The 22,098-nt window shown below is 48.6% G+C and overlaps 1 protein-coding gene across 3 annotated transcripts; it reads left to right on the plus strand.

Moving 5' to 3' along the window:
• The first annotated feature begins 475 nt into the window (after positions 1-475).
• LOC114858399 (uncharacterized) lies at positions 476-21,700 on the plus strand. 3 transcript variants are annotated; one of them, XM_029155587.3, is made up of 6 exons: positions 476-645; positions 16,361-16,405; positions 16,755-16,802; positions 17,285-17,432; positions 17,550-17,711; positions 17,800-21,700. In XM_029155587.3, exons 2-6 carry the CDS (start codon positions 16,361-16,363, stop codon positions 18,726-18,728), a joined length of 1,332 nt encoding a protein of 443 aa, XP_029011420.1. In that variant the 5' UTR covers positions 476-645; the 3' UTR covers positions 18,729-21,700. The 3 variants fall into 3 exon arrangements, with proteins under 3 accessions (XP_029011420.1, XP_055365331.1, XP_029011411.1); XM_029155578.3 differs by lacking the exon at positions 476-645 and adding an exon at positions 5,923-6,505; XM_055509356.1 differs by lacking the exons at positions 476-645; positions 16,755-16,802 and adding an exon at positions 5,919-6,505.
• The last annotated feature ends 398 nt before the right edge of the window (positions 21,701-22,098 follow it).

Here is a 22,098-nt window from a genome sequence, read left to right on the forward strand (position 1 = left end):
GCAGCTTTGATTTGACCCGGGCCCATCAGCCGCAGTCCAAAGTAGCAGGAGGGGAAACACATTCTGCAGTTGAGCAATGCTTTTGTCAGCAAACAATAGACAGAGCCACAGATATGCCGTCTGTTTTTGAAGGCTCGGCGAAAAAGGAGGGCAACAACCCTCCTGGGGTGTTTTTATGAGGAAACCTAAAGAGCAACAAGACAGGAAACGTGCATGTTGGGAAAGATAAAACCACGCTAACACAGCGCTGCTCTCCCTGCACAGGTCGGCGGAGCAGCCGCCTTCAGCGGGACTGGCATCGTTTGCTTGCATTTGACTCCAGGAGCCATGTTTGCAGCAGCCGGCCAGAGCCGAGGTGTTTTCCGTCCCGTCCCTTATCGATCGTGGACCAGGGCGCGCGGGCGTTTCCCAGCGCGCGGTCACATGAGCAGCGAGACTGCGGCGCTGCGACGGCTGCGGGCCTCGGCAGAGAATGTCCCACACACGCGCAGCTGTTTCTAATCGGTAACTCAGCACCGATGGATGACCTACATTCTGCTGCTCGCACGTCTTTGAACCCGTGGCCCTGCCAGACTCAACCATGGGGGAAGGTAGAGGCACGAAGGGAGAAAAACAAGACGGAGCCGGGGCTGGAGTTCAAGAGGGGTAAAAAACAAGAGCGAGCGAGCGAGAGAGAGAGAGAGAGAAACTGGCTCCGTGTTTGTGTTGTTCTGGCTTGTGCATGTGTAGATTTAACACATGGTTACATGCTGTGCAGCTGTGCACACCTAAAAAAGAAAAGGCGCCCTCGTAAAGTCCCGGCCGTCCGTTTTCTGCTCCTCTGGATGCACTTGTCACGCTCTGAAAAACCCTCCTTTTTCAAAATTGCTTTTCTTTGTCGACACCCCGCCGTCCATCAAACTTTCATAAAGTTGTGCTGTGCGCGTCTGAATGAGTGTCCCCTTTCATTACGGCTGCAGTGCATCTCGCTGGCATTCCTTGCATGCAGAGGAGGGGTACGACTGCGTGCCAGGGGTCCCCTGGTAATGATTCGTGGCAAAGATCCCGATCCACTCACACTCCCAAACAGGACGCTTTCCTGGGGTCCGAGAGCGGGTGGGAGGTGTGTGTGTGTGTGTGTGGGGGGGGGGGGGGGGGGGCAGCGCCCAGAATGCTGCCGAAACAAAAGCCGTTAGCTTTACATTTACACAAACTCCGCCTGAGAGAGAGAGGAAGGAACTGGAAGTGGGTCACTGTGTCTCAGGACTCCAGAAAAAAAGAGAAAGAAAACAGAGAGCGCTGGAAAAAGCCGAGCGAGACTGAAAAGTGCAGCGGCAGATCCACGCGAAAGAGCAGTAGCAGCTAAATTTGCTTGTTTTGGACTGAGTCAAACGCGAAAAAGCAAACAGGCGTCTGCAAAAACGAGACACTCTCGCGTTGTGTCACCAAAGGCAGGTGCGACGCAGCAAAGCGCCACGTTTCAATATCACCCGCTCCCTTTTCATAGACACCGTATCGTCACTTTCTCTCTAGAAAATCGCCAACGCGCCACGGAGGCACCAAAAACACAGAGCGGGCCTGTTTTTCTCTTTCGCGCCCGTTTACGCTGCAGCAGCGAGACATGAACCGGTCTTTGAAAGTGTGTCAGTGACCTTGAGCAGGACTGGAGCTGCGTCCGCCCGCTGCAGCAGCCGCCGCCGCTCAGGCCCGACGGGCCGCACGGTTCTGCTCAGGGTTCTCTGTTCCTCTCTGTGCCCTCGCGGACCTTTCATTCTCGGACGCACCGCAGCTGCTTCAGCGCCACAGATTTTTTGGTCTCAGTATGTGGAATTTTTCTCACACCTTTGACCTGGGAAAAAAAAGGATTCTATTTCAATGCATATTTTACTCACAGACGGAATAAAATGGACAATAAAAAGCAATTAAATATGCAAAATTACATTTCCAGACATCCTTATTTCCACTTCTCAGCATTTTGCACTAGCTTCCACTTCCATTGACACTAATGTTTGCTCCAAACAGTTCAGCTCTGGGTGAAGTCGCCTCCAGGGCCCTGATAAGAGGCCTTCTCTCTACTAATACTGCTGATTTCTCCTTCTCCGCTGTTCACGTGTTTCTTTCAAATCCCATTCCCTATGTTTTTAAGTGCGTTAGTCCTTGTGCCGCCTAAACACACGCTGCAGTGTTTACTAGTTCAATCCTTTTTCCACCTCAGAGCAAACAAGAATAGCAAAGCTTAAATCTGTGGATTATCGCACGGCAACATGTTGTTTGCTTTGTTGCTGGTGACTCTGTGAGGTGAAGCTACAGGTTTCGTGCTGAGGTGAGAGACGTCCCAATCTGCCTCACATGTCTCTGATGCCTCACTCATCAGCGTGATCATCACACTGGGGTGGGTGTTGTGGTCTCTCGTGCCCCTATTAAGTGAACTATGGTTGACTTGCAGGGGCTTGTTACGAAGCTGTGTTTGGCTCCTGTCTCCAGTCCGTGTGTGTGTGTGTGTGTGTGTGTGTGTGTGTGTGTGTGTGTGTGTGTGTGTCTGTGTGCGCGCGCTGTCAGTCACACGGGCTTTCTGCTGGTATGTAACCAGCGTTCGTCTCCTGAATGGACTCAGACTTTATGCCTCCCTTCATGTGAAAGCAACGCGGCCGGAGGATTATTTAGTGGGTTTGAGGGTGTGCTTGCTTTTCAAGAGTTAGTGACTCACAATGCAACCGTCGCGTCTTCGCGGAACCAAACACCACAAGCTGATTGGGCCCACACCAGCGCAAATGTGTTTTCCATTGAATTTCACATGCAACCAGATGAAGACGCATCCTGCAGCGATAAGGCAGAGCGGTGTGCACTGTGAGCACCGGGCCGCTGGTTTTCTGCGTATTGACAGCGCGTGGCGTGTTTTGTCTGCGGCACAGGGATGCGCCGCGGCACATATTGACTCATGTTTGCAGCCAGATTAGTGCTGTGATCCTTCACCAAACGCCGGCGGCCTGGTTTGGCGTCCGCCTCCTTGTCGCGTTGCGGAACAGCGGTAGCACGTTGTCTCAGGGACAGCTGATTTACTGGGATCATCACAACATGCCACAGGTACGCTGAACGCGCTGATCCACCTGCGAAACAGGTGGCAGGTGGTGGGGGATTTTCTTGGGGATAAACGCTGTGAGGGTCTGTTGCTCCCTGTCAGGTGCTATTAGGCCCGTTTTACATCAGACACATGGAGGGTCCAACGTCATCCGCTCGTAGGCACCGTTGGACCCGTGTTACTCAGACAAATCATGGTCCACTGTAGCTGTAGATCACAGAGTGAACGCTGAGTATTTAATTTTCCATGAGCTTAGTTACACATGTCTGCTCCCAGTGTGCAGAGCTCCTCGGTCCCCAGAGTTTAAAAGATTCTTATCGTGCCCTCGTCGACTTCCTTTCATACCGAGAGCTCATTTTATAAGGAGGAGCTGAACCGAACCAGTGGCAGCAGGTCAATGAGGGTCAAGACGAATGATGATGATGATGATGATGATGATGATGATGATGATGATGATGATGATGCAAGCAGGTCTGAAAGGTCAGAACGCTAAATTGGCAAGTTGTGAGTTTCAAAGAGGGAAACACGGTTTGGAAATAAGACGTGAGCCGTCATTCGAGCTGCTTCGTCAGGGCTGAGTCTGGGCTGTTAAACTGGACTTGAATGACACCCGTCGCCCCGGCAACACACACAACAAACCTAAACAAAAGCGACAGACTTCACTTTTCTGTCAGACTTCCCCGGGAGAACTTTTCTCACTATATAATAGCCTTCGTGGAACATGTGAGAGACTTGTTTAGGACACAATTCATAAACATGAATAAATACAAACTGAAAACCTAATGAGAAGAACCTGCAAAAACAAATTAATTATCAATGTGTCTGCGTGTAGAAACAACGTTTTATTCTAATATAGTTGGTGGTAACATGTGGCATTCTTTTATCCAGTGAACACAATTACATCTATCACTTTAACTGATGATGGTGCTTTACGTGTACAAAGCCGATTAACAAATTATATTCTGGCCTCTGTGTGAAGAAGCAAATTGGAGTCAACAGAAATTACAGTTTGATGACAGTAAAAGTGCCCGGCTGTGTGCGATGAGCTGAACTTTAGCACCGAGCGTTATCTAGAGATCTTCGGTTGGGCGCTGCGGTAAATAAGGACGCTCGGCTTTGCATGTTTTAGCATACTGTACCAATTACAGCAGCCGCAGGGCGACGGGTTAGCCTTCAACCCGCATGCGTTATCAGAGGGACCAACACACGTGGCTGACGTTAATGCCGCCTTATAGCTGCAGGATTGACGGCCATAATGCAAATATGGAATTCTGCTCTTCCCTTCGGGGACCCGCTGTGCACCATGCTGTCATTTAGAGTGACATTTTTAAATGTCACATGTCCACAAGGCACAGGATGTGACTTGACAATGTGGTAAGTGCAGGCAGATGCATGATGTTTGTGCAGCACCACGCTGCTTTGCATTTCCCAGCAATGGCAAATTAGTGCTTTGCTTCTTTCTCCGTGATAAATACTGTATTTACAGAGAAAAGGGAAGTTTGAAGTTGCATGGCTTGCTGCTTATTAGAGTGACATCATGGCCTTCTGAATTATTTCTTCCTTAATTAATATAATATGTGTTGCACCTGTCCCCCAAAAGCTCTCAATTGTTTATGTTTAGATAAAAATGAATGTTTTTAAGTGGACATTAATGTGAATGTGTGGCACCGGTCTGCTTTGTGCGTTGGATTGTTGCATTGTGCATCAGCTCTGTGCAGAGAGGAGCTGTGACTCAGACAGGAGACGTGCTGCTTCGCCACAGCTCATGTGCCACTTTGCGTTTTGTGTAACCAATACCTCGGGCTGCGGGGAGGCATCAAGCAATTAGCAGCGGCAATTACTCCATACTGTAAATCACATGTCCAACCTCACGGTGGAAAGGAAAACAAAACATAAAGCGGGTTTCATTTTGAATTTCCTCTAAATTAATGTGGCACACTCTGGGTTCTTTTACTGCCAAGCGTTCCTGTTTCTAACTTTTCTGCTTATTACAGTAAGTGGTGACAAACCCATGTGATGTGGCTACAGCCATTCTGCTGCTTCAACACACGCTGACCTGCAGAAAAGTACATTTTTGTCTAAATAGCCAACTTCTATCATCAGGTTGTTGTTTCAGTGTGTGTGTCGGTGGAGACATCTGACCTGCAGTTAGACAGGTGTCGCCCATCTCTACCCTACACACATTGAGATGGCATGTTACAAACCAATTAAAGTCTTTTACTGGTTGTTTACGACGCCTCATAAACACTAACGCGCCTCGATCGTCCATCCTGGTTTGATCCAGGTGCTTTCATGGAAGCAGCTGATCAAAGGTATAAAGTGGGAAAAACAAAAAGCAAAAGTAAAGCGGTGGAAATACTGAATAGCCACACACGTACACGTAACCTGACAGGATACAGTGTCTGTGGATCCAGCCGGTTCCTGACGTGAGCGGTGAAAGCACCAAAGCTTGTGACATGCTGCCCTCTTGTGGCGACTGATAACGATGTCGATAATAATCCTGTGTCAATGAGCTCGTGAAAGTCAAAGGATAAAATCAATCAGGTGCAAAAGCTTGCTTTATATGACCGGTTAATAGCCTCTCAATAATATTGGACATCAAAAAGTGATCCCATCATTCTTCCATGTTTAACTAACCTTGTTTGTCTCTTTCCAGTAGTTGTGTTTTCTCTCTCTCTCTCTCTCTCTCTCTCTCTCTCTCTCTCTCTCTCTCTCTCTCTCTCTCTCTCTCTGTCTTTCTCTCTCTCTCTCGCTGTAATAATAATATAAAAATAATAATAATGCTATACAAATAAAATTAAATTTAATTGAATTGAAATTTTTCTTTACATGTTCAGGTTCAACAACAGAGGATCTATGCAATAATGGGGTCTGAATTGCAACACGAATATGAATGCAGCACTATGTTCCGTGAACTGCTCTAGACTACACGGAGTTCTACTGTTTCCTAACTAGAAGTTTGTGTTTGGGTGCAGTGATGGAGCCTATGGAGCGGCCTCTGTGCGTCTGTTGCTGGGAGCTCCGGCGGCCAATCAAAGCCGCAGCGCTGCCGTACAAGCAGTTTGGGGGCTGGAGGAACATGACATCATGCAGAGTCCCGGCCCTCTCTGCGAAAGCCGAGGATGAGCCGTCGCGTGCCCGCCGCGGCAGACAACGGGAGACGGCGGCGCTGTGCGCACCGATAGTCCGCGTCGCGTCCGTTCAATCCAGCGGGAGTCTGACCGTGGGTCCCGGTGTGCGCAGCGGGGGGGGGGGCTGCGACGCGCATCCGTCCGTCCATCCGGGGAAATGGCGGATGTGGAGGACGCCCTGTGCGCGGAGCGGGACGGTGATGGGAGCTGAACTGCCTGCGCGCTCCATTTTCTCTGTGTAGCTTGGTAGTCGCCCGTCGCCATGGATCCAGAGAAGACGCTGACGTTCTGCCTGGGGCTGAAGAGGGCTGACGAGGTAATGCACGCGCCGCTGCCAACAGCTGGGCTCCGGTGATGCAGCGCAGCGGCACGCGTCCCTCGGCGCACGGCCCGTGCTGCTGTTGACAAACATCTGGGCCAGAGACAGAGGCTGCGGCTTTGGCCGTGTTGTCGAGTAAACAGCTGCATTTTACACCACTGCAGCAACTGTGTGTGTGTGTGTGTGTGTGTGTGTGTGTGTGTGTGTGTGTGTGTGTGTGTGTGTGTGTGTGTGTGTGTGTGTGTGTGTGTGTGTGTGTGTGTGTGTTTTGGGTATTGACAGAACTTTGTCTGCAGGTTATGGTTGTTATGGTATTAATCCCAGTGATAGTTGGGGCCTCATCTTGTCAGATATTAGACTCATTTCTTATTTACAGAAGTGCAGTGTTGGCAAATCTGATGCACTGAGGATTAACACCTGTAGTAAAATACAGTAACATACAGTAGAGTCATGCAGTACTACAGTACATTCTGTGTCAGTGTCTGTTGATAGTCACTTATTTACATATGAATTAGATGATACACAGTAGTGTAAGATGATAATACACACTCAGTTACAGTGTTGGTTGCTTCCATGGCTGCTTCAGTTCACCTCAACACAGTATCAACAGAGTGTGCTGAAGTTCCGTCTGAGCCTGCATCCCATCGATGCCGCACGCTGACCTTCGCCCCAGTCGCGTTTCCGCGGCGGCGTGACGTCACCTCCCCACCGTGGGCTCCCCTCGTTCCTCCCCACGCGCGAGTTCTGGCGTAACGTCGCGGCGCGGCGGCCCGTGGGCCCTGTGGGCCCCCGGAGCAGGAAACCAGCCGCGGTGAGGCCGCGGTCTCCCGGGACCCCTGCACGACCTGTTCACGCGCGCTCAGAGAGTCAGCGCCGTGCGCTGAACCCACCGCAGGGACCTCGGCTACGCGTCGAGCTCGACAGCCTGCAAAAGTAATGAGCGAACGCACAATTTGGGGAAGCTGCTGTTTGTCCGTGTGAGAAATGCAAAATAACGAACAGACCTTGCTTCTCACCATGAAACCTCCGCAGCCTCTGATCTGCATCGGTACCACAGAGCGCTGAACGCGTGTGCGCTGCTTTATTCTGTCATGGATGGGTTTATTTTGCTGTGCCCCGAGTGTCCTTGAGCACATAGTGCTCTTTTTTTTTTTTTTTTTTTTTTTTTTTTTTTTTTTTTTTTTTTTTTTTTTTTTTTGTTTTGTCCAGCAGTTAAGCAAGCAGCATATATTACGCTGAATGCCATATTGTGATGGACAGCTTTGCTTTAACAAGAAGAGTATATATAGAATATATATACTCTTCCTGATTTATGGTTTATTTAATGGTTTATTTAGCTAATCCAAAATGTGTGTGATGTTGCTGTGTTGGTGGACAGGTTAGGTTTCTGCTTTAGGGTGTGTATGCGGGAGGGTGGGGGGGAGGGGGGGTAAGGGGTGCAACCAGCTGCTGAAACCAAGCAAATCTGTTAAGTAAACAATCGGAGCAAAAAAAAAAAAATAAAATAAATAAAATAAATAAGAAGCATGGATGTACCTTAGGCTAACACATTCATAACTAAACAATTTTTGTGCTGTGGTTTACCTTGGAGATTAATACTAATACCAATAATAGTGCTAAGGTATGTGCACATACTAATACAAACATATACATACAATATACATACATATGTGCATTATTATACATATCCCATACTACTTAATAAAAGTCATGACATACAACACCACAAATTCCATATTCACACATTATTCATGTTGGTAGTGATAAGTATCAATAATACTTACAGTTGGATTTGGAAAGTGTCCCACTACAAGGTTAGTAAGGCTGTAGCTTAACATTATTCACCCAAAGGGTGAGGCAGACGTTGGTGCATGAACAATGCCACTTGTGGAAGCCAGGGTGATGTGAGGGGCTCCACCACTACGCCCATCCAGCAAGCAGAGGAAGGAATCCTAGCAGCCAGGGAGCACACACACCTTCAGTTCCAGGAGGGCAGGTGTTGCGACCCAAGCCGCCCACACAGAGCCCCCCAGGCAGAGCTGCAGCAGCCACAGAGACAGCACCCGAGGCCAGAGTGGGCCACCGTGGGTCAACGCTGTCCGCCCCATGAGAACCAGGGGCAAACACTCCCCCCGGCGGGAGGGTCGGCCTGAAAGAGTAGAGCCCGAGGACCCACGGTCCGTAGGGAGCCCGCCAGAAGATGCCCCCGCGCCCAGAGTGGGGCCCGCCCCCAGTCCACCACCCCCACACGGGCGGAGCGGGGCCTACCCTATCGGCCCGACCTCATCCCCTGGCGCTACAGCGGCCTGCAGCACAAGGCCAGCAATTGGTGGGGTCAGCAGAAAAGAGACCACCCAGGCAGACGATCATCGTACCCCGGGCGAAAAACCGGACCCCCCACACTTCAACCGCACCACACGCATACCAACTCACACAAACACAGATGCACATGTGCAACACACATCATCACATCAACACACACACACACCATAGACTCTCTCACAACAAACTAGTCAATCATACGTGAACCAATGCACTCTCAGATACATTCTCCCACCCACACCATTCGCTTGATCACATTCGTGGGGAGGGTAGGTCTCCGGCCTGCCGTCCATGTGGCCCCAGGCAGGGACCGCAGCTCCTCCCGAGCCCCGACCGACCCCCCCCAACCCGGAGGAGGCAGAGGGCAGCAGAAAAAGGCACCCCAGAACCCTGCAACCCAGCTTGGACGTGAGTGTGTGGAACTAAAGTGCACTGAAGGTGGGTGACACCTCCAGGAGCACAACCGCTGGCTGACGGTGTGTCCCCCGGACAGTGCCCCCCCGCGCCCTAAATGTCTTTTTGCAGTTAAAACTGGGTGGTGATCTCTCCATCAGGGCCAGTGGCCGAGGCCACAACTGGCCTCAGCCCCAAGCCCCAGTGAAAGAGCCCACCCCCGGCCCTAAATGTATGTGTATGTAGCTAAGTATGAGGAACTTTAGGAGATACCCAATTCTCCGGGGGGTCCAGCAGACAGAGCCATCAATGGGAAGTCTACTGGCCCTCCCGGAAGGAGCCCCCAGATTCCTGGACAAGTGTGTATGACTAATGCAATTAAAACTGCAGAGCATCCCACTTGGAAGGGACGGAACCACTTCCCAGTAGCCCTGGTCCCTCCATCAGCAGGACGCCCCTTGCAGACCTAAGTGGATGAATGCGGAGAAATGTAGTTGGGAAGCAGAGCTCCAGGGTCCGCAGAGCCAGGTTCCCGACTGGCTCTGCTACCTATCCCACCACCCCCCACAACCCCCAGCCACGAAGGGACAGCCGAGACCCAGGGACCGCAGTACTACTGCCCAGGCGCCACACGCAGCACAGCCAGAGCCATCCTCACCCTTCTTTCACACTTACCCATTCTCTCGCTCAAGTATGCCCATGCTCGCCCCGTGTAGTGTGACACTCAAACCCACACACATACTCTGCGGTTGTGCATTGAGGGCCAGCTTCCGCCCAGGGCCCAATGAAGGTTCTAGCCTGAGTAGTCCGCCAACCCCCCCCTGCAACAGGCCCGAGCAGTTACCAGAGGGCGTCGGACCGCTAGGGCAGGCAGCGCCCCACCCGAGCAGGGGCAGCGCCCCAGGGGGAGAGACACCCCTCCGGGCACAGGCAGGCACCCCCAGAGGGAGTCCCCCGGACGCAGGTTACCCAGGTCTCCACCCCCAGGTCCGCCCCCGCACACCGGCAGGGAGGCCCGCCTCCGGCTCTCCGGAGACAGGCACACGCCAACCCTCAAAATGGTCCCACCCCGGCACAGGGCCGCCGGTCCCAGCAGCCACCCACACCCCCGCCGCAGGGGACCCCTGCGGCCAGCCCTGAGTCCCACCAACCCGTTGTCCCGGTTCTTTAGGCAGGCAGGCACCACCAACCACCAGTCACCCCCCCACCACTGTGCCAGACATGACGCAGCACCCGAGCCCCACGCATCCTTACCTGGAAATGGAATCAATCAGAGTATAGTTTTGGTCATTGATTTGATGAAGCAGACAAATGTGTCTAAGGTGGTATAATCTAACAAGCTGTTCAGGTATTGAGTAATGCTTAATTTTTTTTTAGTTTTCCAGTTCATGAGGATGATTTTCTTTGCGACACAGAGGGCAGAAAGAAGTGTGTGTGATGAGTTTGTCTCTAGATCAAGCCCACTTAGATCTCCTAGAAGACAAAGTGCAGGGGCTGCTGGGATTGGACAGCTTAACTGGGTTGACAGGTGTTCACATACTCTTTGCCAAAATTGCTGCACAGGTGAGCATGACCAGAATGCATGTAGGAATCTATCTGCTGTGTTATCTGTACAGTGAGGGCAAATATTTGAGTTTGTGAGACCCATTTGGAACATCCTTTGTCCTGTATAGTGAGTTCTATGAAGAATTTTGTATTGTATTAGTTGTAAATTTGTATTTTTTGTCATTCTGAATAAATTAGAACATATGTTATTCCAGAATGTGTAATTAGTGGTGATATTGAGATCAGCTTCCCATTTAGAGATCGGAAGGCTCACTGTCTGGTCTACATTGGAAATTAAGATATAGATTTTGGATACTGTCCTTTTCCCTGATATATCAATAAATCGCTCTATTACTGGTGGTGGTTGCATGTGGATGGCAGTATTCTTACTTTTTGCATTAAGTATTGACTTTAGTTGTTGGTATTCTAAGAAATTGGCACTAGTGATTTCATAGTGAGACACTAGTTCTTCAAAAGAGGTAAACTTGTCTCTTGTGAAAACATGTTTCAGATGTGTTATCCCTTTGATATGCCAAGTTGGAAAGTGTATTGCCTTTTTGTTTTGTATGATGTCTGGATTGTTCCAGAGAGGTGTGTTTTGGCAAAGAGTAAGCGAAGACCCATTAATTTTAAGAAACTCCCACCAGGCTTGCAGAGATGCTTTTATGCTAATGTTCTGGTAACAACTATGATGTTTGATTTTGGTGCTGATAAAGGGCAGATCTGCAACTTTAATATTTCCACAAAATGTTTGTTCAATGTCTATCCAGGAGGAGTCTGCTGGCATGGATTTTATCCATTTGTGGACATGGTTCAGTCTATTGGCCAAGAAAATAGTGGTGGAAGTTAGGTAGTTCTAGGCCGCCGCAGCGTCTGGATTTTTGAAGAGTTTTTAAACTAATTCGTGGTGGCTTGGTTTTCCACAAAAACTGTGAGATGTAGGAGTCTAATGTCTTAAACCACGCCTGGGCTGGCTGAGTTGGAATCATTGAAAATATGTAATTAATTTTTGGCAGGATCATCATTTTTATGGTGGCAATTCTTCCCATAAGTGAAATGGGTAAGGACTGCCATCTTTTGAGGTTGGCTTCTATTTGTTTTAATAGTGGATTGTAGTTTAGATCAATAAGCTCTGATAGCCTAGACGACAATTCAATGCCCAAGTATTTAATGTTTCCTGAATGGAGTGTGGTAGAGGAGATGTTAGTCACCTTAAGGTTAAGTGGTAGCACTATAGATTTGGTCCAGTTAATAGAGTACTCTGAAAGTCCTGAGAATTCATCTATGAGGCTGATAGTTGTAGGAAGAGACGTCTGTGGCTCAAGGAGAAACAGTAACACATCGTCAGCATATAAACTTATTTTATGATTTACTGATTTGGTCGATATTCCAGTAATTCCTTCATGCTGTCTTATTGCTGCGGCTAGAGGTTCAATAAATATTGCAAATAGTGATGGGGACAGTGGGCAGCCCTGTCTTGTCCCTCTATGCAGATTAAACCTTGGTGAGATCTGGTTGTTTGTTCTGACTGCAGCGTTTGCTGAGTTGTATAATATTTGGATCCAGTCTATGAATGTTTCCCCAATGCCGAATTTGTGCAGAGTGGCTAAAAGAAATTTCCAGTTTACTCTATCGAAAGCTTTTTCTGCATCTAAGGAGACGATGGCTGTCTCTAGTTTATGGATGGTGACATAATCAATTAAATTAATTAGTCTGTTCATATTGTTTGTTGACTGTCTACCTTTAATGAAGCCTGTTTGATCAGAGTGAATTATATATGGAGTGATTTTTTCTAGTCTTCTAGCAAGTGCTTTACACACTATTTTTAGATCTACATTTATTAGTGAAATTGGTCTATAACTCGATGGGAGTGTAGGGTCTTTCCCTGGTTTTTGGAGCAGGCTTATGAAGGCAGAATTCATATTTGTGGGTAATGAATGTTGTTGTTTAATTTCAGCTAACATTTTGTAAAAGCTGGGTGCCAGCATGGACCAGAACTCTTTATAAAATTCAGTTGGGAATCCATCTGGTCCTGGAGCTTTTTTATTGGGCATCTCCTGCAGAGCTTCATGTAGTTCTGCCAAAGATAACAATGAGTCTAGAGTTGTAGATTGTTCTTCATTTAGCTTTGGCAGTTCTAGTTTATTCAGAAACGCCTCTATGGCTGAGGTGGGTGGATCTATTTGGGACGTATATAACTCTTGGTAAAAGTTTTTAAAGGTATCATTTATTTCATGGGGATCACGAGTAATGTTGCCTTCCTTATTAGTTATTGAATGGATGATTTGTTTCTCTTTATTATTTTTTAATTGGTTAGCTAGAAATTTACCACATTTATTAGCATGGTCAAAATTCTCCCAGCGTAATTGGTCTATCTGAAACTGAGTTTTGCAATCAATTATATTATTTAATTTCAGCTTTAGATTCTTTAGGTCTTCTAGGACATCATTGGTTGGAGAGGCTGCATATTTAATCTCTAGAGATTTTATTTTTGCTCTAATTCTAATTCAAGTAACATGTCCTTTTTTTTCTTGTGTGATGAATATGAAATAATTCTACCGCGCATAACTGCCTTCCCAGTCTCCCAAAGAACACAGGGTGAGATTCCGGTGTATCGTTGATTTCTATAAAGGTTTTCCATTCTCTCCTGACATAACTGATGAAGTCTTGATCATTGAGTAATGATGTATTAAACCTCCAATTCCTGGTTGATGGTGTGGCTGTCTTAATCATCGAAATGGACATTGGTGCATGATCACTGATTGTGATAGAGTGAATATTGGTGTCAGAGACATCTTGTAAGACTGAGTTATTTACTAAAATATAATCTATACGGGAGTGAGAGTGGTGAACTGGCGAGAAAAAGGTATATTCCCTGGATGTAGGATGAAGAGAACGCCATGTGTCACAGAGACCAAAGTCATCCATGTACTGTTTTAAGGTCTGTACTGATTGCCAGTTCCTGTTGCTCACAGCTTTGCTTAGCCTGTCCAACTCTGGGTTAAATACTAAATTAAAGTCCCCTCCTACTATAAGTTTGGAACCAGAGTGAGCAGACAGTGATGTGAAGAAGCTGTGAAAGAAAGAGGGGGTCGTCAGCATTAGGGCCATACACATTAGCTATGCAATATTCAATGTTTCCTATCAAGATATTAATGATTATATATCTCCCTTCTGGATCTACAATGGTATCGTTATGCGTAAAGTTAATCTTTTTATTTATCAGGATGGCGACCCCTCTTTGTTTAGAATTGTAACCGGCTAAGTAAGCATGTGGGAACTCTGCTGATGCCAGAGTGTAATTTATAATTTTGGGAATATGAGTTTCCTGTAGTAAAACAATGTCTGCTTGTAGGGTTTTCAAATGGTTAAATATTTTAAATCGTTTCTCCTTCTTATTGATTCCACGTACATTCCAAGTGACAATCTTCAGTGGTGTCATATCTTACCTGACTGCTGTGGATCACTAGTCTTGTGTGTATGTAGTGTGACAGACTTTAGGTGTGTGGCTAACCTTAAGTACCTGTGTATTCTGAGTTGTGTGTTATCTATGTATGTGCACGTGATTCCCCTGTGCAGTAGATGTTTGTGTGTGGCTGCTGGAGGGCTACATAGCTGGCTGACTACGTGGGAGAAGAATCGAGGAAAGAAGGATGTACACAGTGTGGAGTGAAAGTAGGTGAAGGAAAAAGAGTAAAGGGAAGGAAAATTAAAGTGAAAGGAAAGTGGGTGATTACGTATGGTGAGCGCTTTGCAAAGTGTGTGAGTGAGTGACATTAGAATGACAATAAACATTTATATGAAACATCTGCGAGAGAACGAGTTTGAATACTGGATGTAAAGTTATAACACATAGTTGCATTACATCTATTGTTTTTTTTTAACAAACCTTATACATTAAACCATTGTTTTTACATACCACCTGCTAGTACAGCCACGGAGTTGCTTCCCGGTCCCGGTAGAGCTCTCCGTTGACGTACAGTTTGTCGACGCTGATGACGGCCCTGCAGCCTTCTGCCATGAACCTCTTACGGATGGGGAACAGTCGGCGGCGGCGGTCGAGGATCTCCTTGGGGAACTGGTCGTTGACGCTGTAGTCGGTTCCCTTCAGCTGTCTGCCCCGGCTCTTAACCAGTTCCTTCTGCTTAAAGTCATGAAACTTGGCAACGATGGGTCGAGGACGCTGGCCATCCGGTCGTCTTCCTCCTAGTCTATGCGAACGGTGGAACGCCATCTTGTCGACAACTTCCGCTGGGATCTTCATCTGTTGTTTAATGAAGTTTTTAATTGTGGTTTCCGTGTTTTCCTCCGCCTGTTCTGGAATCCCCGAGAACACCAGGTTGTCCCTCATGCTGCGGGCCTGCAGATCGATGATACCTTCTTTTATTTTTTTATTTTCGGCCGCTAGCTGAGCCACATCCTCCGTCAGGGACTGCACCGTTCCTTTCAGGGCCTCGTTCTCGGTGGCGAGAGAAATCACCTGCTGCTGGCTAAATTCCAGGGAGTCGCGGAGGGCCATAAACTCTTTGTGGAGGAGTTCCACTAGCGCCAGACGTGCGTCGAAACTTGTTATTTTTTTTTCGATGGACTCCAGGATGTCCGTGATGTTTTTGTCCGCCGAGCTAGCTCCAGGTGACTCAGGTGAGTCAGACGGACGGGAACGCTTGTTTGGAGCCGTCTCCTTTTTCCCCATTACCAGACGCTCGAAGCACTCGTCGATGTACTCGAAACTTTCTTCGATGTTATCCAGAATGGTAGGGTGGTTGATTATTTTCCGAAAAATAAGGTAGTTATTTATTTAAATTGGCGGATAGTTTGTCGCGCTGTTGTTTACTACCGGTGTCGCGCCGCCTTGTTGAATTTCTCGTGCTGTTCTCGCAGAGTCTCGCGTTCTCTCACAGCATCGCGTCTCCTCTCACAGCATCGCGTAGCATAGTGCTCTTTGAGTGGCGCGTAATGTTTTGGTATGCAACGGTAGCGGAGCTGTGGGGGTGTGATGTACTACAAGGTGCGTGAACGTCTCCACGCTCACCGGCAGCGACTGCGCTCATGTTTGTGTGGAGTGTGGAGGCTCATTATTACTCGGTGCATTATAAATAACCATTAGTTGTGATTCTGCTGATACACACACACACGCACACGCACGCACGCACGCACACACACACACACACACACACACACACACACACACACACACGCACACGCACGCACGCACGCACGCACACACACACACACACACACACACACACACACACACACACACACACACACACGCTGACATTTACTCAGGCTGCGTCCTAAAACCTGCAGACTGACGGGACATCAGCCTCCAGGCCAGTCTGTGCTGGGTTCTGTCAGAACCTCTGTTTAAAGTTAGTCAGACGGATCAGTGCCGCCCGCCTGCTTTCTTGACCCACAGTGGAGATACAGTTTGTGAAGAAAACCCACTGAACACCTTCTTGCAGAGTGTTTGGCAACGAGCACCGTCAGACCAGACAGCCTTTAAAGGCCCTTGTCCTGAATGTGCTCTTGTTTTGTTGAATCATTTTGTTTCAGTGTTTCTTCTTCTTCTTTTTCCTTTTCTTCTTCTAGATGACCATGTCTCTTCAGGGGCTGCACGGAATCACGACCACTCCGGTAGGAGGCTCAGCCTTTGTTGTACTGTACTGCCAAAATATTTCTAGCGTTGCATAATTAAAAAAAACAACTCTGTCCATATGACTGAAGACAGCCTTCGGGTGTAAATACAGCAGTTGCCATGGTGATGCATAAGCGTTGTTAGCGCTTCCCAGGCTGGTGTAGTAGCGACGTACAGGAACCAGATTCAGCAGCCTCCTCCTCCTGCGTTCTGGAGGAGCCTGAGACGCTGGCTGTTCATGATGTGATACATGTTTAATATTTAATGTTCCTCACTCGCTCGTCTTCTGTGCACTGACTTGCTAATAATGAAGATGTAGCTCACAGGTCTTTCTGTGTCCGGTTGTAGGTGGCTGTTTCTCTGATGATCACTGACACACAAACAGACGATGCAGAGGTGTGACTTTTTCTCTTTTTCCAGATTATCTGCACTAAGCAATGACAGACAGTCAGTCAGTCGGATGAATATCATGAGGCAGCGTTGGCTCAGAGACAACTGCTGTTGTGTGACCCCAAATCCTATTGTTCTGTCAAATAAACTAAACTAAACCGATTCTGGTTTTTCACATTCATGTAAGCGTCCACCACACAGTCGGCTTTAGGATCGATTCCGATCAGAATCTCCAACTTCCAGCTCGCCGTTGACGCGAGCAGATGGAGTCGCTCCGTTGTCATGGAGATGCTGCAGCTCTCCATGACAGGAGCATGAAAATCGGAGGCCTTTGAAACACGCTCGCGTTAAGGGAGACGCCGTAGCCTCGAGTCTGATGGCGATTGGATGCTCGCATGTCATTCATCCATTCATCCGGTCCGTCGGGAGGAAGCGCCGCAGCGTTATCGGCCCCGCTTCCCACCGTGACTCTGTGATTCGTCCACCAGGCGGCGAAGGAACAGGGGGGCTCTGGCAGCCAGCCCGTAGTCAGCCCCAAGTACTGTCCTGGAGTGAACAACAACCCGGGTTACCTGTGTGAAACGGGCCACTGCTGCGGAGAGACAGGCTGCTGCACCTACTACTATGAGCTGTGGTGTGAGTCCACACGCCGACCCCCATCACGTGCTGAATGAACACAGGCTGCACAGGTCACACGCATGTGACCAGGCTTGACCTTATAATAGTGAAGGGTGGACGCTTGCTTCCCCTCAGGGTTCTGGCTGCTGTGGACGGCGCTGATCCTCCTCAGCTGCTTGTGCGCGTACCGCCACCGCAGGGCCAAGCTGAGGATCCAGCAGCAGCAGAGGCAGCGGGAGATCAACCTGATCGCGTATAACGGCGCCTGCAACTACCCGTCCTCCATGCTGGACCTCAGTGAGTTCCCCGCGGGCCGCGCGCTAGTCGCTGTGGTGGGATTGCTTGAGTATTAGCGGCTTTACGCTAGCGGCTCTGTCTCCCGCAGGTTTCCTGGCGTCCTTCAAGTTGCCCTCCTACGAGGAGGTGGCGGCGCAGCCCAGCACCCCTCCTCCGCCTTACAGCTCCATCTTCGCGCTGGACTGCGGTGCCCTGGGGGCCCCGGGCGCTTCCTACCTCCGCCAGCCCCACCGGCCCCCCTGCCCCCCCTACCTGGGCCCCGGCTCCAGCGGCCTCACCTCCTCCCAGAGCTCCGACTGCACCAGCTGCTCCTGCGACTCGTGCTCCCTCACCTCCCCTTCCAGCGCCTCCTTCTCCGTCCGGGTGACGGAGGAGACGACCACGCCCGGCGACGCGGCGGCCGACGGCGCGGCGGCGCCCCGGTACGCGGCGCCTCCGTCGCAGGTTCGGCCTGACGTCATCCCTGCGGCCGCTCCGGATGTCATCCCCGTGCAGAGACGCTCCTCCGGCGGCAGCGACGCGGCCTCGCCTCTGGCTCCGCCCCTTTCGCTTCCTCTGCACTCTCGCCCTCCGCACCCGGCTCGCCTCCCCCTCTCCCCCCTCATTCTGCTGTCAGGCCACCTCCACCCCCTTGGAGTCACGGCGTTTCAGAAAGACAGAGAGGAGGCCCCGACCCGCGGCCCGGCCCACAGGCTGGCGCCGCCTCTGCCTCCGTTCCCCTCGAACGTCACCGCCTTCGCGCACCGCACCAGCAAAGAGGAGCGAAAGCGAGAGAGAGACGCGGACGAGGAGGAAGACGAGGACGAGGACGAGGACCACTTCCGGCACCGGCGGCTCACCGGGGACTCGGGCATCGAGGTGTGCCGCTGCCACGTGAGGAGACAGGAGCAGGAGGAGGTGCAGAAGGGGAGGGCCGACCCGCTGGACTCCCTCCGCTCCACGGCGGCGCCGCGAGGCCGCGGCCGCTCGCCGGCGCAGGGGGCGAGCGAGGCCGTCATCACTGTGGAGTCGTCCTAAAGGCCAAACGCGGGAAAAGTGGGACGTCTGTGCCCAACAGCGTATTTACAGATCGAGACTAGGAGGTGAGAAGACGAGTCACTGAAGGAAGGCCATGTTTCCCAGTGTTCATAGAGTCTGAAGGTCTCCATATACAGCGCTTTGGTTTGTAGTTTAGGAACAGGCGCCTTGTTCTGCTAATGAATTGCGCTTTCTTCTCCCACTCATACGAGTAGCTCTGTGTCAGCACACTTCCCCTCTTTACTTTATATCTGTGTCCTCTGTGTGATGCAGCGTCAGGGAGTAACAGCTGAGCTCCAGCTCCAGTACAGGGGCTCCAATGACAGGTCACAGGGATCATAAGAGGGTTGGTCTATGCTACGTACTAAAACCTTTAGCTTCCTGAGTAAACTGGTCACAGGTTTATTATTCAAATTCAAACATTACTCATAATCATGAGCTATTTATTAATTAACTCAGTACATGCTGTATTTTCAGAAGAGCAGCTCCACATTCGCTGCTACATCGTCCTAATTTACTGAACTTTAACACTGGAAGAGTTCTGGTTCCTCTGATTACATTTTACATTGAATATAAAAAATAATGCTATGACTTCATATATTGTATGTTGAATTTGCTTTCACCAGCCAATTTCTCTGCTCCTCAGAGGAAACGAAGACAGACGGCAACTATTGTAATATTCTGAAGGCGTGCGTGTTTTATATATTGTTTCTTATGTGGTTCCCTTTAGAAAGAGGGACGCAAACACATTAAAGTGTGGTTGGCAAAGCTTTACAAAGGTCTTATGATTATATATTGTTATTCCAGACTGTTAGATGAACACACTTCATGATTACCTGACTGTTTGACCTGTGTGCACGACCGCTCGCTGCCATTTTTCCTCCTCTCACAGACTTTTGAGTTTTTACAAGGCAGAAGCTTGAAGCCTTATTTGTTGGCGTCTGTGGAAGGAAACGCACGGATGTTGTTGGCTGGCAACTTTTATAGCACAAACATTTAATATTCGAGAACCCATCGGGAAGATCTGCCCGATGCGGGATTTAGGAAAGATGACGTTGATTTGGCGATTTCTGCGTGAGTGTGTTGAGTTTTATATCCTCGATTGGTGATTAGAAATGACTACTTTGTAGTATTCGCAGTACACGTGCTCAAGAATAGATGTTTTAGACGGAGAGGAGTTCCCGGTTTGCGCCCGTCGGCCTGTGTCTCGGTGGCGTCGTGTCCGACTTTGTTTTTCTAATGGAAGTCATGGTGCCTACATGAAAACTGACTTTCTGTTCGACATCAGCAGTTCGTTTTAGCCCCGCGTGAGACTCGCTCTTGCAAGTTGTATTTAGCAATAGTACTCACTTTTTTCCTTATTCTAGTCGAAGCTGGTTTGGAGGAAATCAGTCGTTGTAAAAGAAGACACTTACCTCGTCTTTACTGATTCCTGAGCTGCGCTGGCCGGAGGGCCTTGATTGTACATAACACAGCATTTTGGCTTAAGGCGTCTCCGAAGTGCAAACTCAGAGCCTGTGGTTTTGCTCCGACCCCATGTTGTGCCTCTTGAGCGTTACCGTCACAGTCCAAGCGCCCGCGGCCCAGAAAGACGACCCCCGGGCCTCGTTCTGAAGAGAGTTCCGAGGTTCTTGTCCGTCTGTGTAGAAGCGAGAGCATCCGTCCACTGCAATAAGTAGAACATGAACAACCCGAGTCGCATTGTTTCCTCGTTCGTGTGAAGATGACAGATGGGAATGATGTGTTTCATTATTGGTCTTTTACCTCGGTTGTCTACATACGTTGACTGAAGGGTTGTCTTATTCTTCCTTTCAGTAAATTATAATAAACATTAATTACCGTGCTCCATTGTTTGGTAGGCGGAGCAGAAAAACTCTAAAAGGTTTACAAACTTAAGCACCACATTCACTTGGACAGTGATTTATCACCTTTAACAGAAAACCTGTTCTTGTCTTATTAAAGGTAACAGTATGTAGCTCTGTGACTCTAATATGAGGTTTTCTGTGGGAGGCACAAACTGGGGCTTTTACTCTGATTTCCCATTGAAGCCAACCTGGCCTGAGTTCAGTGTATATAGGAATTGTTTTATTTCTGTTGCCTCGTCTGCAGCTAGTTTGTATGTACATGTACAGATAAGAAGCCCAAACTTCACCCTTGTTGCCGCCGTCGGCCAAATGCCTGAAATAAGACTGTTACCTCGCCGAGTTTTGACTGCAAAGGACTGTTTACTTCTCCTTATGAAGATAGTATTTACTCTATATTTGTACTGACTTTATTTTGTAATGGTAAGAACTGATGAATTGAAATTAAACATATATATATGAAAAACAAGCCCGCGTTGGTACGGCCAGAAAAAATAGGACAAACGACCAAACCCTGTTGATTCAGGAAAACTGAAGACTGTTGTCTCCTTTCGCTCCTGCTTCTCCCACGCAGCAGGATTCCAGCAGTATCTGTGCGTGACTATTTGTGGAATAGTTCAGATTAATATTAATACACAGCACGGTGTTCGTTGAGGGTATCTTTGTGCAATTACCTGCAGCTCTACAGTGTGGTGTACGCATGTGCGAGAGAGTTATCGTCAGTTGTGTTGTCGTGATGTTCCAGCGCTGTCGCTTGTTATTGAGTGTCGTTGGTATTTGTTAACGCGATCTTTGTCGATATAAATATCCAGACACTTTTATTGTCATCATGACTATCAAGTTGGTTTTGTATCTTGGTGTATAGCATAGATTTATGATGCGTACCCTGGTGTAAAATGCAAACAATGAGATGCTGTCATATTTTTTTTTACTTATTGTTTTGTTGCACACGTTTCTGTGCCGAGGAGGTTGGGATTTATTTATGTTTATTCCATCGGAGGGTTTTTCACTGACCCTTATTGAGATTTACCACGTGGAACATTTGTGCTACTTTATTCAACAAAAACGATGGAGTTTGTGTCAAAATAAACACTGACAAGTGCTACCAAATGCATGCGTGTGTTCTTTGTCAACGCTGTGCAAACATGTATATGCAGCTGTACTCGGCAGCGTGGAAGGAGCTCAGAGCACCCACTCGGCCGTCGCTGTGACCAGGCTGCTTCGACTTCTCTGGAGTAAGACACAGGGAATGGGAGTCTGACGTGTGAATTTGTGGAGCTGACAATCACACGTCGCATGCATCAAGTCCTCACACACTGCCCTGACAGCACCTGTCTTTCCTTATCGTTCTTCTTCTTCCAGAAATTGCATTTAATATTTTACTAGAAAACATTACTTATAAAGTGATGTTATTACTTATATGAAAAGTTGGTTGAACAAAATTCACCCAATCAAATTTTTGGTTACTGGTCTAAGCATGAATATTAGGTGGGCCCAGGTTTATTACT

This window comes from Betta splendens, chromosome 1 (genome assembly GCF_900634795.4).
Source record: "Betta splendens chromosome 1, fBetSpl5.4, whole genome shotgun sequence".
Classification (NCBI taxonomy): Eukaryota; Metazoa; Chordata; class Actinopteri; order Anabantiformes; family Osphronemidae; genus Betta; species Betta splendens.